Source organism: Primulina huaijiensis, unplaced genomic scaffold (genome assembly GCF_012295235.1).
Source record: "Primulina huaijiensis isolate GDHJ02 unplaced genomic scaffold, ASM1229523v2 scaffold26743, whole genome shotgun sequence".
Lineage (NCBI taxonomy): Eukaryota > Viridiplantae > Streptophyta > Magnoliopsida > Lamiales > Gesneriaceae > Primulina > Primulina huaijiensis.
The window spans coordinates 14,069-27,818 of record NW_027356451.1 but is presented as its reverse complement, the minus strand read 5'-3'; the positions used below and the strand labels follow the sequence as shown (position 1 = coordinate 27,818).

Genomic DNA, 13,750 nt, shown 5'->3' with positions numbered 1-13,750 from the left:
TATCAAAATGTCTGACATTTGTGCTATTTTCTTCATCAGCCCATGAATTTAAATCACATTGGCCTGTACTACTAGAACCCCATGCGACATCAACTCCTTATGGAACCGTGATATTATGATCCCAACCCTCTGAAGTAAAATCCCATTCTCGTGTTTTATTCATCCTCCATGCATAGTCTTCTTCAGTGTGAGCCGTGATATGGTGATCCCAAGGACCAGTGTCGATCCCAAAGTATATATGTCTGAGCTGACTGTTCATCGATGTGATACATAGAAAGTCCCGCTTCATTTAAACCTACTGTTCCCAAACCTTGCGTTATTACCGGCATGACTGGATCAAAATCGTAAGCACTTACGTTCTGTAACACTGGCGATGAATCAACATACAAAGTATATGCAATCCAATGTCGGCAACTCAACATAAATTGTAGACATATCCAACCCTAACATCTTCAATAATGACATAGTCACCTACGTAAAGTAAGGCCCTCACGGTATCCATGTCTGCACCGAAAACTATGACATAATGTATACAATCTTAACAAAAAAAATTGAAATTTTTTTTAGCCGAGTACGTAAAGTAAGGCCCTCACAATATCATGTCACGTCTATAAGTCGTGACTTACATTTAAATAATTTTTTTTAAAAAAAAAACTATCAATTCATGTCACGTCTAGATTTTAAATTTTAATAAAACAAATTATTTCAATCCATGTCACACCTAAATATGCGTTACATGATTTTAAATTTTAACTAAAAAAATTATTTCAATTCATGTCACGCCTACTTCATTGGCGTGACATGAATTGAAAAATTATTACTAAAAAAAATAAGTAAGTAGGTATGACTTATTTATTTTTAAAAATTTTAAAAAACATATAAGATGATTTAAAAATAAAAATCACGTCAATTTAGTAAGCGTGATACATTAATTTTACAATTACTTTTTATTTACTTTATTTTATTAAATTATTATAATTAATATACTAAACAGTGAAAAAACCTCAAATATTAACTAATTCTCATATTTAAATAATATAATTACATTTAAAATACGAACTTCGAAATTTTTTTTCGAATATCAATAATTTATATTTATTATTATTATTTTTATTAGTATTCTTATTAGTAATTTTATAATATGATTAATATTCATATTTTAAAATTTAAAAAAATTATACTTAATAGTATAATGCAACTGAAACAAAATTATAATTACATTAATACAATATAAATAATAAAAAAATTATACTTAATAATAAAATGCAACTGAACAAAATTATAATTACATTAATACAATATCAATAATACAATTAAAATATAAGAAATTAGTGAAATTATCTTTTCAAATGTGGTTGTACGGAATTTGTAATTGAATCAGTGAACGATGTTTAATATCTGCAATAAATTACAAAATTTATCAGAAATTTTATACAAAAAAAATTCAATATAGAAAGAAAAAATAAGGATTCGACTGAGACTCAGCGTAATTCTCTCAAATTCTGATACTCAACACAATTCTCCAAAATCAAATTCTGAATTACTATACTCGGCGCAATTCTCCCGAATTTTGATATTCGACAGAATTCTCTCAAATCAAATTATGAATTATGATACTCAGACGCTCGACACAATTTATAAGGGGAGGAGAGTAACAGATTGTAAGAATTATAGCCAACAAGAAAAACCGCGGTGAAAGAACGCCGAATATTTGCGAAGGAAGAGAGGAAGAATGCCGAATATTTGCGCATAAAGTATGCTCAAGACTCGGTGAGACTCGGTGCAATTTATAGCAGGAGGATTGGTCACGGATTCAATGAATATGTGACTTTCTTATTTTATTTTATTTCAGAAATTTTTTTTTTCTGAATCCGGTTTAAAAAAATTCTGAATCCGGTGCAGCGAAGAACGGATTTACTACTTCTATAAACGTATTCAATTTGCAATATTTTTATAATGATTTTTATTAATTTATAATATTTTTTAAAAAAGCTCAGCCAAACAACACAAAACGTGTTCCCACGCGCCACCACGTGAAGTGGCTCCTTTTCCACTGCCAAACCTAACTAACTGCAACTGTCAGGTACGAAATTCCCAAGCTACCCCTACTGACCAAAAGAGGGAATATGGAGAAAAAAAAAACTAAAAAAATAACATAAAAAGCTTCCAAAACCACTGCCAAAGGCCGTAAAAGAACAGCAAATTTGACAATATATCTTTAAAAATTTTCGTCTCGAATGGAAATATGAGAAACAATTAATATGGATCTTAATGAAATATGGCGTGTACCACCCTTTCTCATTAATAACATTTACTGCTGAACCACATGCCACCATCTCCGGCTCCATCCCCGAGAAAACTGCATAGGTCAGTGTTCTTTTTGGGCTAGGGACTGTGTATGTATCGTGTTTGTATACACTTCTCTGTACTGCATAAATTTACAGTATTTTCGTGGTGGGTCTGCCTAAAATCTCGGTTTGAGTCTGAATCTTGAGGTTTTCCGAATATTTAAATGGGAAGCGGGCAACCCATGTGTTGCTTCTTCCCAAACTTTCATTTTTTCCACCTTGTTTTTTGGGAATGCAGGAGTTTAATATTGGTCAAGAACGTATTAGTAAATGAGAAATACTTGCTGCTATTTGTTTATGTGATTTTTTCGAATTTCGAGATTTTTTTTTCTTTTTTAAAAATTTTTTAAAGTAAGAGGGATGGCGAAGTTGGGATTTTTAATTTAAAAAATTACATTTGTTTATGCCTTTTTATTTATCCTTTTGTGTGTGGGTGAGTGTATTTGGTAAGTTTTGGCTTGACGTTTTCTGTGCAAATTTTCAGGTGAAAATGTTGGCCACTGGAATTTTCAACTTTTGCGGTGTTATTCACTGAGAAAAGGCGATACATTGTGCTTCATTTCTAGTATGTAGCTTCATATTTCTTTATCTATTTTTTGGATGGTTATTTGAGTATTCTTTGTTAGAAATTGGCCAAAGTTGTAATTTATTATTATTGTTTTTGGTAGATAGAAGTGCTAAATTAAAGTTCATAGATAGAAGTGCTAAATTAAAGTTCATAACGGTTATGGATGTTAAAGTTTTATACGATAACTGAAAGCCAATAGCATTTGCTTTCATGAGAATCCAAATGTTTAGTAAACACTTTTTGTGAAATCTTTCTTTCGTTTTTCTTTCATTTGTTTTCAACTACGACATTTTATCTCCCTCCCATTTTTACCCATCTCTAAATACCTGTTTTGGGCACGGGAAATGAACACGATTCAAGTTAGAAAATGACTTTTTGAGTCGCCGTTTTTGTGCATTGCAGGTTGACTTTGTAATTTATTTGGTGGTTCCTACAACAAGCGTTCCACTTTCAGCAAGAAAATTTATTTGTTTTGTTTGAGCAATGGATGTACGGCGGCATTCTGTTGATGTTCCTATATCAAGAGCACTGATAGCACTTAAGAGAGTGAGGTCTCTGCGGGATCCATCTACGAACTCTATGAGCAAATTATCTTCCCTAGTTGACAGCATTAATTGGGAAAAGAATTTAAATAATCCCATTGTTTTGGGAGTTGAAAATGGCCACAAAGAAGGCAATATTGAAAACAATCTTTCTGTATTGAGAAGATCAAGATTATTCTTGTGGGAGGAACGGCATGTGAGTGATGATGAGCTGTATAGAGTTATAAGACGCACCGATTCAAGATTAGTCTCTCGAGAAACTTTAGGAGACTCAATTGAAAAAACAGGACTGACAACTGAAAAGTCCACGTGTGTTGATGGCTCAGATGCTAGTTCCTTGAGCCAGGAAATTTGGTGTAAGAGCACAACATTGAGCGAAAGTTATTGCAAAAACTGCAGAGACAAAGAATTGGAATTGGAGTGTAGAACACCATCCAGTTACCGGGCCGAAGGTGGGGGTTCACATGATGAACCTGAAGTAGTATCAAAGCAAGCAGAAAAGAAAAGTTTTGGAGGCTCAACGAGGAAATGCTGGCGTAGAAAGTGTGAAAATTTGTCTAGAGTGACAGATGATGATGATATTGTGGATCATGTAGGTTGTCAGTGCTTTGCTGTTAGTGATCACAAGAGGGAAGTTTCGAGGCACCGAAGGTCATTAGCTGGAAATAAAGATGGTGGTGTAACGGAGTTTGGTTATGAAGGATGTGGGATTAACAGCTGTTGGTCAAGGACCTTGAAACTTAGGGATTCTAATGTTCCTCATGAAGTGGAAGAACAAATTCTTTTGTTGGGAAATTCAGGGCAAGCACTATCAACTGAAGAGAACCTGGATTGGAAGTGCAAGAGTGAATATTTTTCCCGGTATCAGGATAGTCCTAGGAATCTCTGTCAAAAGTTTCTTCCAAAATCATTTAATGACTTGGTGGGGCAAAACATGGTGACAAGGTCTCTTTTGAATGCCATCTCTCAAGGTCAGATAGCTTCCTCGTATCTGTTTCATGGTCCACGTGGAATAGGTAAGACATCCGCATCAAGGATATTTGCTGCTGCGCTAAATTGTCTCTCTCCTGAGTTTGATAAACCGTGTGGCTTGTGCCATGATTGCATATTATTCTTATCTGGAAAGAGTCGAGATGTCAGGGAAGTGGATTCTGCAAAAATCAACAAAGCAGAAAAGTTACGGATTCTTATTAATGATGCAGATATCCCTCCAGTTTTCTCACGATTTAAGGTTTATATTATAGATGAGTGTCACTTGTTGCGAGGGGAAACATGGGATACCATAATGAACAAGCTCGAGGAGCTTCGTCGACAAATTGTTTTCATTATGGTCACTCCTGAACTTGATAAGCTGCCTCGTCGTGCGATAACTAAATCTCAGAAATACCATTTTCAGAAGCTAAAAGATGTTGACATCGCCATCAGGTTAGAGAAAATATGTGCAAGAGAAGGTCTTGAATTTGATCGGGATGCACTAAACTTAGTTGCTACTAAGTCAAATGGTTCGCTGCGTGAAGCAGAGATGATGCTTGATCAGTTGAGTTTGCTCGGAAAAAAGATTAATGTGCCATTGGTTTATGAAGCAGTGAGTGTTTAATTCTTTTGTTAATTATTTTTCTACACCTCGTTGGGATTCCAGTCTAACTTCAAGTTTGGTGGCTCAGAATGGAGTTGTCTCTGATGATGAGTTGCTGGATTTGTTGTATTTGGCATTATCATCTGATGCTTCAAATACAGTCATAAGAGCCAGAGAGTTAATGGGATTGCGGATAGATCCGTTGCAACTTGTATCACAATTGGCAAATCTCATAATGGATATTCTTGCAGGCAAATGCCCTGTAGGTGTATCAGAAGTCAGAAGGAAGCTTTTTGACATGCACAAGTGTAAGTTTTATTGTAAACTGTGTTGGTGAATATTGATTTTAATCTAAAAGAGTTAATATGTGCTACAGCTGAAGCTGACATGCAACAGCTAAGTCACGCACTAAAAATACTCTCCGAAGCTGAGAAACAGTTAAGAATGTCCAAGAACCAGACAACATGGCTCACTGCAGCTCTTCTACAGTTAAGTTCTGCCAACATGTCATACGATGACGGTAATCCAAGGTTGAGTCCTAGATCACTACACCCACAAGGTGAAAACTAGTAGAAAAACATTTTTAACTCGTAAATTTTGGGCAAGCCACTCATGTATCAGAAAGGTACATAACATCAGTACTCTAACCATGCTCCACTTTGTAGGTGATTTCTGCAGTACATCATCAACTGGGGAGTGTTTGAAGCATCTTGTAACATTTGCAAGTGGAAATGCTGTATCTGGGAAAACAGGGACTCGGGATGGTGGGGTAACATTGGAGTTGGTTTGGAGGAGAGCCACTAAAATGTGTCGGCCCCGTTCTTTTAAAAAATTCCTCCAAAATCGGGGAAAGCTGGTGTCTGTTCGTCTCACCACCCTAGGTAAGTTATTTAATCACACACGGTGTCCACTGTGATTATATTATAATGTACAACTATTGTTGACCAATCCCTCATAAGCTCGTGCCTTTGTGACAAGTGGTTTGAATGTAGTGTCGGAGTACTGAGGTTGCCAGAACAAAATCTTTCGTGCACAATGCCCTTTGTTAGTAAGTTGGTCTTGGGCACTTATTTCTAGGCGTCTGCGTCATTATGTTTGACGAAGATGAATTTTTATGCATTTAATATTAATTTCAAGTTAAATTTAACCATTTGGTTTTAATGTGAGAAAACGTATTAAAATATATAGCTATAGTTGGTGGACCTCAAACACGCTCAAGTTTGTTAACTTTCAGAGAGTATTCGAGATTTGAGAGACATTATAATTTTTACTTAGAGTGAGCCTCTACAACTAAGAAGCATCTTCTGTCGCCGGAGTAGCTCAAGCTTATCTGTTCTAGTTAATCCCCTTTTGCAAAACAGTCCAGCAAGGTCGCTAATTTGTTCATTAACGTAAATGAATGACAATTAATGTGGATTTAAGGATAACTCATGGCCAAATCTTGTGTATATCCCAGGCATAGCAGTGGCAGAGTTGGAGTTTACTAATCCTAAATATGTACGTAAGACTGAAAAGTCATGGAAAATGATTGCTAGTGCACTTCAGCATTTGCTCGGTTATAATGTGGAACTGAGAATAAATCTTGCCAATAATGCTGCAAACAAACATGTGATGTTCAAGAAGCCATCTTTCAGTTTTTTCAGTTGCTCACGTAGAGTGCATCTTAGGTCACAGTTTTTGGCAGAAAATGGAAGCAATCCTTGGGAAAGTTTTGATTTAACTCCAATAATCAGGCCTAGCAATAAGAGTGTTGAGATGTGTTCACATGAGTGCGAGTCTCGAATTTCATTCACACGTTGCCATAGAGAAGAGATGGTGAAGACCATACGGAACACTGATGGAAACACTCTAAGCATTGGTGTAGATACCCCCAGGCCCCAGAGAGCATTGCCTCGTAGCACAGAAAGAAAGAATCGAATGGGTGCTGTTCCTGTGAACAAGGAAATCAACAGCGGATGCCTGGATTCAATGATCTTGAAGCCAGATATTCTGCTAAGGTATATGTCAAACTTGAAGACTATATATATACTGAAAGTGATTCTTTAATGCAACTTGTTTATGTTGTTTGCAGATCGAGGAAGCCTTGGAAATTGCCTTGTTGGAGAGCGGCCACATTCCCATTCCGTAAGGTATCTATCAATTCTTGTGGAAACCTTTCATTTTTGTGAGGGAATTGTGATAAATGACTGGAGAAATGCAATGATTGTTCTGGTGTGGAAGCTGAGACATCAACCGCCGAATGAGAGCCTGGTGGATTGTAGCCTATGCAGCTGCAAAGTTTCATCATAAATCTTTTGAACGTTTACTCCATTTATCTAGTATATTTTATCTGAGTGCTGTAAATAACTCAGATTTGTTCCTTGAATGGAGCTTTTATCTATAGAAATTTGAAGAAGATTTGTAACCTCGGTTGTTTCTGTCAGGGTTTCCGGAGACAGCTAAGTGCACATTGGAATCTAAAAATTTTCGATGACATGCTGTTGGCATAAAATAAAATTAACACATGAAAGCAGCATAACACGACTAGATAGATCGTCGATCGTTTGTCGGAATAAAAATAATTATTATAATAAGATTTGAAATTAACTTGTGGGTAATTTAGGAAAAATACCCAAACTCAACTTTAATTTTACCACTAACACATTAAAACTTTATTTCCACTACCTAAAAATATTCAAAAAGACAAAAATACTTTTATATTTGATATAATAAATGATTGGATTTTCTGGGCCGAAAATGGTATCAGCGCTTATGTTAAATTATTTCAAACATACACATTTATTATTAATAATTAATTAAATGTTTGAGGAGGATAATTTTCTCAATTAACATGAATCCGAACCCAGATTCGAGATTAAGTATTTACAGGATTTATTTCAGAACTCTAGAATACTTGCAACATGAAATTTTTGAAATATTAAAGGATATTCAAACAAAACTTCAAAACCTAGAACAACAACCAAGTTATAGCAAAAGAACTTCAGAAAAAAGGTTACCACCATCATTTAGTACTGAACCCTTATTACATTAAAAAAGGAAGACCAAATTGATGTCAAAACCTTTGACTGAAAAAGAAAAAAATGATCAATTTAATCAAAACTATCTCAAAAAAGAAATTAATCTGATGACAACTTTAGAAAAGCTTGGCTTAGAGGATCTCCAAGAGCTTGCAGAATCTTTTGCAAATCTCAAGGTAGTAAATCTAAAGATGAACACAACTGCGAGTAAACAACCGGCCATAACCTGGTCATCTTCGCAGGAACCACCAAGAGAAAGTGTGAGATCTCAAAATATGAGAGAATACCAACCAGAATTTCACACTGGTGGAGAATCACACCCAGCGAGAACAAGGTAGGAAGAATCAAATTCCTTTCCACCAAACACCCTAAGGGAAATCTGTTTTAGAACTTATACATCCTTACGGGGTTATGCTTAACCTAGATGTATTAGATTTCAAAAACAGAGAATATCTTATAGATGATTGGACATAAGCTATGAGAATCGCAGCAGGCACACTTGATCTCAATAGAGAATGATTCATTAAACTTCTGAAAATGAGTCTTATGGGTTCAATTAAAATTTCTTAAGACATGACTTCGGTAGAAACTAAAAAATCAGTTCTAACAGAAGAATCTCTTAGCGAGATAGCCGGAAGAATGACTACCCTTTTTAAAGCACAATTTATAGGGGTATACTATTTTAAAATTCAAGATACCGAGAAGAAAAAGAAATATACTCAAGCTCTGTATAGTCTTGAATTACATGATATATGTTTAGTGGATGAATATATTATGTTGTTCACTAAATATAGAAGAAATTTAGGATCCGAAGAAGATATAGCAATGCAGCTTTTTTTCGCCAAAATGCCAAGCCCCTAGAAGAAATGTTAATAAGTGAATATGTCCTTGACAATCCAGATACTCTGGCACGAAGAGCTTCTTTTCTCAAAAGAAAATTGACAGAATGGTGTCATCTGACAGCATTACAAAAGAATTACAAACGACTAAGGGGTATTAACAAACGTACTCCTTTGTGTTGTAAAGAAAGTGATCTTCTAACAATTATTGGAAGTAAACCACAAAGGCAAAAAACGAAGTGTTTTAGATCTCATCCTTATGCCAGAAGTGGAAGAAGTTCTTGGAAACCATGAACAGTATGTTCAAGACAGAAAGCTAGATCTTACAAATCTGGACAAAGAAGCTACCATCAAGAAGTAAGATATCATCTCAAGCATCGAGTACCTCTCAAAGCACATGAAGAACACCTACAAAGAAAACTTTCAGAAGAGTTCACACGAGAGCTAATGTAAGTTTTAAGGATTGCAATTGCTGGACATGTGGAGCTAGAGGTCATATCTCAACTAACTGTCCAGAAAATGAAAAAAGAGGGATAAAATACTTCAATCCAACCTGGATATTTAAGAAGCAGTTTATTACCAATATCTCATTCAGGTATATCGATTTGAGGATATTTCCTTAGACAAAAGTATATATGAAGAAGAATAAGTCTTAAGTCATGAAGAATCTGATGGAATTGAATCGGAATTTGACTAAAGGCGAGGTAATTCTATACGAAACACATGAAGAATTGTTTGTTTTCTTTAGTCAGACAACAATATCTCATAACATGATCAGAATGTTAGAGTAGGTGCACGTCGATCCAAGTGTTGGCCGAGTGTTCACAATGAAACTATATGTATAAACAGTCTTTATTTTAATAATATTTGAAATTATTATTTTGGAACTTTTTTATCTGTATACCCATGCTAGTTGTATAAATAAAGTCCTTGAATATACAAATAATAGAAAGAATATGAGATGCTCATATAATGAATATCATGAAACTCATAATTGCAATAATATATATTCTAAACAGTTCCTAGTCGATTCAGCTGCCGCTAAGAAAGATATAGGCGGCTCGAGTTCGAGATTAGTATCTGCAATGTGAGTACCATGTTTCATTGGTAGGGGACATTGTGATATCCGAGCATGCAGATAGGTGCTCCTGGTAGAGTGCACTGAACAACCCTCCATTTAGAACTTTCCAAGTGGTTCTCACTTATCTAGTGGAAACGTCTTAGTTTATGGTTGTACACCATTAGTTCTTATGACCCGAGACTATTAGAGTAGGTGCACGTCGAGCCAAGTGTTGGCCAAGTGTTCACAATGAAACTCTATGTATAAACAGTCTTTATTTTAATAATATTTGAAATTATTATTTTGGAACTTTTTTATCTGTATACCCATGCTAGTTGCATAGATAAAGTCCTTGAATATACAAATAGTAGAAAGAATATGAGGTGCTCATATGATGAATATCATGAAACTCATATTTGCAATACTGTATATTCTAAACAGTTCCTAGTCGATTCAGCCGCCGCTAAGAAGGATATAGGCGGCTCGAGTTCGAGATTAGTATCTGCAATGTGAGTACCATGTTTCATTGGTAGGGGACATTGTGATGTCCGAACATGCAGATAGGTGCTCCTTGTAGAGTGCACCGAACAACCCTCCATAAAGGACTTTCCAAGTGGTTCTCACTTATCGAGTGGAAACGTCCAAGTTTATGGTTGTATACCATTAGTCCTTATGACCCGGGACAACATTGAGACTCTATGTGCTAGCATTGCACTTTGACTTGTTTACCGACTCTCAAGGGGTCATCAGGTGGCAAGGTTGGGTGTTTTGTCGAAACATATAGGAGTCGATGCATTGTAGTCGGGGATTCACCGCTTACCTTCGGGTATGGATATCCTATGTGTATGTAGTTTGAAATCTCTTATCAGAGTATGGCGGTAATTATGAAAGGGGTTTCATAGATTACACCATCGATGCAACTACGACATGACACATAGTATCGATTCATTGACAACTCTCGATATACCAATGGTTGTCGAATCGGTCGGGATATATGAGATGAAGGGACCGTACTGTACGCTAACCATAATAGAATGGTTCTTGCAGGCACTATCATTTGATACGTAGGGAATCATGTAAGCGATGCTGCTAGGCATTTAACATGATTGGTTGGGTACTAACAGACTTGAGTTCTGACGTTCTTATTATAAAGGAGTTGATAATTAAGAATGGAGCAATTGGGGTATGCTCGTATAAGGACATGTTTTGTCCGAATCACATGGAGATGTGAAACAACGGCTAGTTGTATCAATGAACCATTTAGGACCACACAAGTACTAGCTTTCTAGATCCCATTGAGAATTAAAATAGTTCAATGTATTGAACGGCTTATAAAGGAGTTTATAAGCGTAAGAAAAAATAGAAGTATGACTTCTATGAGGGAAATGTAACTTTTAATTTGTGGAAGTATTCTTAAATTAAAAGTTGACCAAATAAATAATGTATTTGAAAATTGGGATTTTTATAAACATTATTATGTACTAAATTAAATTAATTCAAGTGTTGAATTAATTAAACACTAGTGGGCCTAGTAGAGTCCAAATAATTAAATTAATTCAAGTGTTGAATTACTTAAATAACATTGGGTCTTGTAGAGTCCAATTGGAATAATTATTTAACTAGTAGGCTTGAGTAAATTCAAGTAATGTTTAATTAGTCTCCAATTTGTTTGAGATAATTAAATTAAGTCCATGTGTTTTTAATTGTTAAAAACCAAAATAAAATTGTATGCATGGGAGGTGAAGGGTTGGAGATTACTTTTTCAATCTCCAAGGCTTGGCATGCTAAAAGTGGTTTTAGCTTTTTACACAACCAAGACTAATCATCCTCTCCCCCATTTTTCTTAGCCTTGGCCGAAAATTCCATCACACTTCTCCTTCATTTTTCTCTCATTTTTCTTCTTCAATTGTTGAGGAAAGAAAATACTTCTCATTGAAAAATCCTCTTATTTTTCTAGAGCAAAATAAGAGGGGTTCTACCTTGCAAGTGGTGGGCCTAATTTTGAAGCAAGGAGAGCTTGTAGTTTATCTTGCCATTCAAGAGCTGAGGTGTTTATACCTTAGTTGGAGCCATAAAATCAATATTTGAGATTGATAGGTAATATATTCTTAACACACTATGTATGACATATGTTCGTGTTTTTGTATTTGCTACACACTAGTGCATGAGGTGCTCGATTTTTGCCTTGAAAAACATTTTTGAAACTTCCGTTGCGCATTCGGGCACCTTAATCGATCCCCTTTCAAGTGGTATCATGAGCTAATGATACTATTTTGTGTAGTATATACATAATATTATATTGAGGTCGATTTCTAACTGCATGAGATGATTTTTTGCAACAAAATACAAGGCCATGAAAAAGGGGCTGCCCATTTAAGACAGCTCAGGCTGTCCGTGGGGCTGCACATTTCGGGCAGCAAGGGCAGGTCCTCTCTATTAAAAATTTAAAAAAAAAAATTTTTTGTTGGCCGGAATTTGACGACGGAGCTCCGGCGACGGCGATGACGACTAGGGTTTCCAAACATTTTTTGAATTATCAAAGTGTCATTGGCGTTGAAGTTGTTTGGCCATTAGATGGCTAACATATTTGTGAAATTTTAAATGGGCCAAAATATTTTTGGTAAAAATTGATTTTTTGGGCCCTTAAGTTTAAATTTGCAAAAGTTGTAAATATTTTCTCATGAAATAAATAATTAAAATTAGACTTTAATTATTTATAGTAAATGTTGATTTACAAGAAATTCGATTATAAATAAATTAATTAGAAAGTAGACAAAGGTGTTTGTATACTTTGTTAATTTAGTTTATAATCGTGGCGGTTAGTGATTGGATCAAGATATATAATATTGGATCAATTGATTATTGTGATAATTAATTGATGGTGTATGATATGTGATATTATGCATGAAGGATGATCAAAAGCCCAAGCCCAATTTGCTAGGTGTATGCTAGGATATTTTGTGTTGAATGATTGTAATAATTATCAATTTATAAAGTGGGCTTGGTTTATGGCCCGTTCCCACCCCCATGAGATGTATCCCTATTTGCCATGGATATTTATTTGTAAATATTAGTTTAGTGGAAGATCAAGATTTGAAGATGGTGGCCTTGATGATTATGAAGATCGAAGACATGTAAATATTGGAAGCTTACGTAAAAGTTGCATTTGCATCCCATGCATTTCCCTAGGATTGGACCTAGGCCCGTGTTTAGCTCACACGGGCCATTAGTTTTGGGATGATTGATCATCCTTGTTTTGTTTACTGTTTATAATATATGCATGATAGGTTATAAATAATGTGTATGTGCGTTATGATTATGATAATAACAAAGTTGCATGAATCCGGCAAACATACGATCAATCATGGTGAGCTTTTAAATAAAATTAATGATGAAACCTTTCAAAATTAAAAACCCTCATTTTGAATAAGATTAAAAATTGATATCAAGCCCGAAAAGGGGAATTATAAAGGTGTTTATAATTTTCATGTCTTTCATCGACAATGGGTGCATGATGAACGCTACCCGTGTTTGGGGCTCGCCTCATATTATTGGGGGGGCCCTGGACACCGGAAAGCTGTGACATCCATTGACATGGTGATGTGAACTACGTGGAACTCCCATGATTTTTGCTCATATTATTGAGGGAACTCATGGCGACCGTCCATTAAGGTTCAACATCGCTGGGTAAGGCTTGACACGTAAAGATGAACGACGTCGTATTATTGGGTCCTAAGCAAACGTGAGACAAAAGTTTACGTAAAGGGTTGCATGGAGATGCAATTGGAAACTACCTTTTA

The 13,750-nt window shown here is 35.4% G+C and overlaps 1 protein-coding gene across 3 annotated transcripts; it reads left to right on the top strand.

Moving 5' to 3' along the window:
• Positions 1–2,222: 2,222 nt before the first annotated feature.
• LOC140967721 (protein STICHEL-like 2) lies at positions 2,223–7,477 on the top strand. 3 transcript variants are annotated; one of them, XM_073428437.1, is made up of 8 exons: positions 2,223–2,367; positions 2,833–2,913; positions 3,398–5,043; positions 5,123–5,342; positions 5,411–5,593; positions 5,700–5,915; positions 6,491–7,031; positions 7,106–7,477. In XM_073428437.1, exons 3-8 carry the CDS (start codon positions 3,400–3,402, stop codon positions 7,200–7,202), a joined length of 2,901 nt encoding a protein of 966 aa, XP_073284538.1. In that variant the 5' UTR covers positions 2,223–2,367; positions 2,833–2,913; positions 3,398–3,399; the 3' UTR covers positions 7,203–7,477. The 3 variants fall into 3 exon arrangements, with proteins under 3 accessions (XP_073284538.1, XP_073284537.1, XP_073284536.1); XM_073428436.1 differs by having other exon boundaries at positions 3,319–5,043; XM_073428435.1 differs by lacking the exon at positions 2,223–2,367 and adding an exon at positions 2,450–2,614.
• Positions 7,478–13,750: the final 6,273 nt, after the last annotated feature.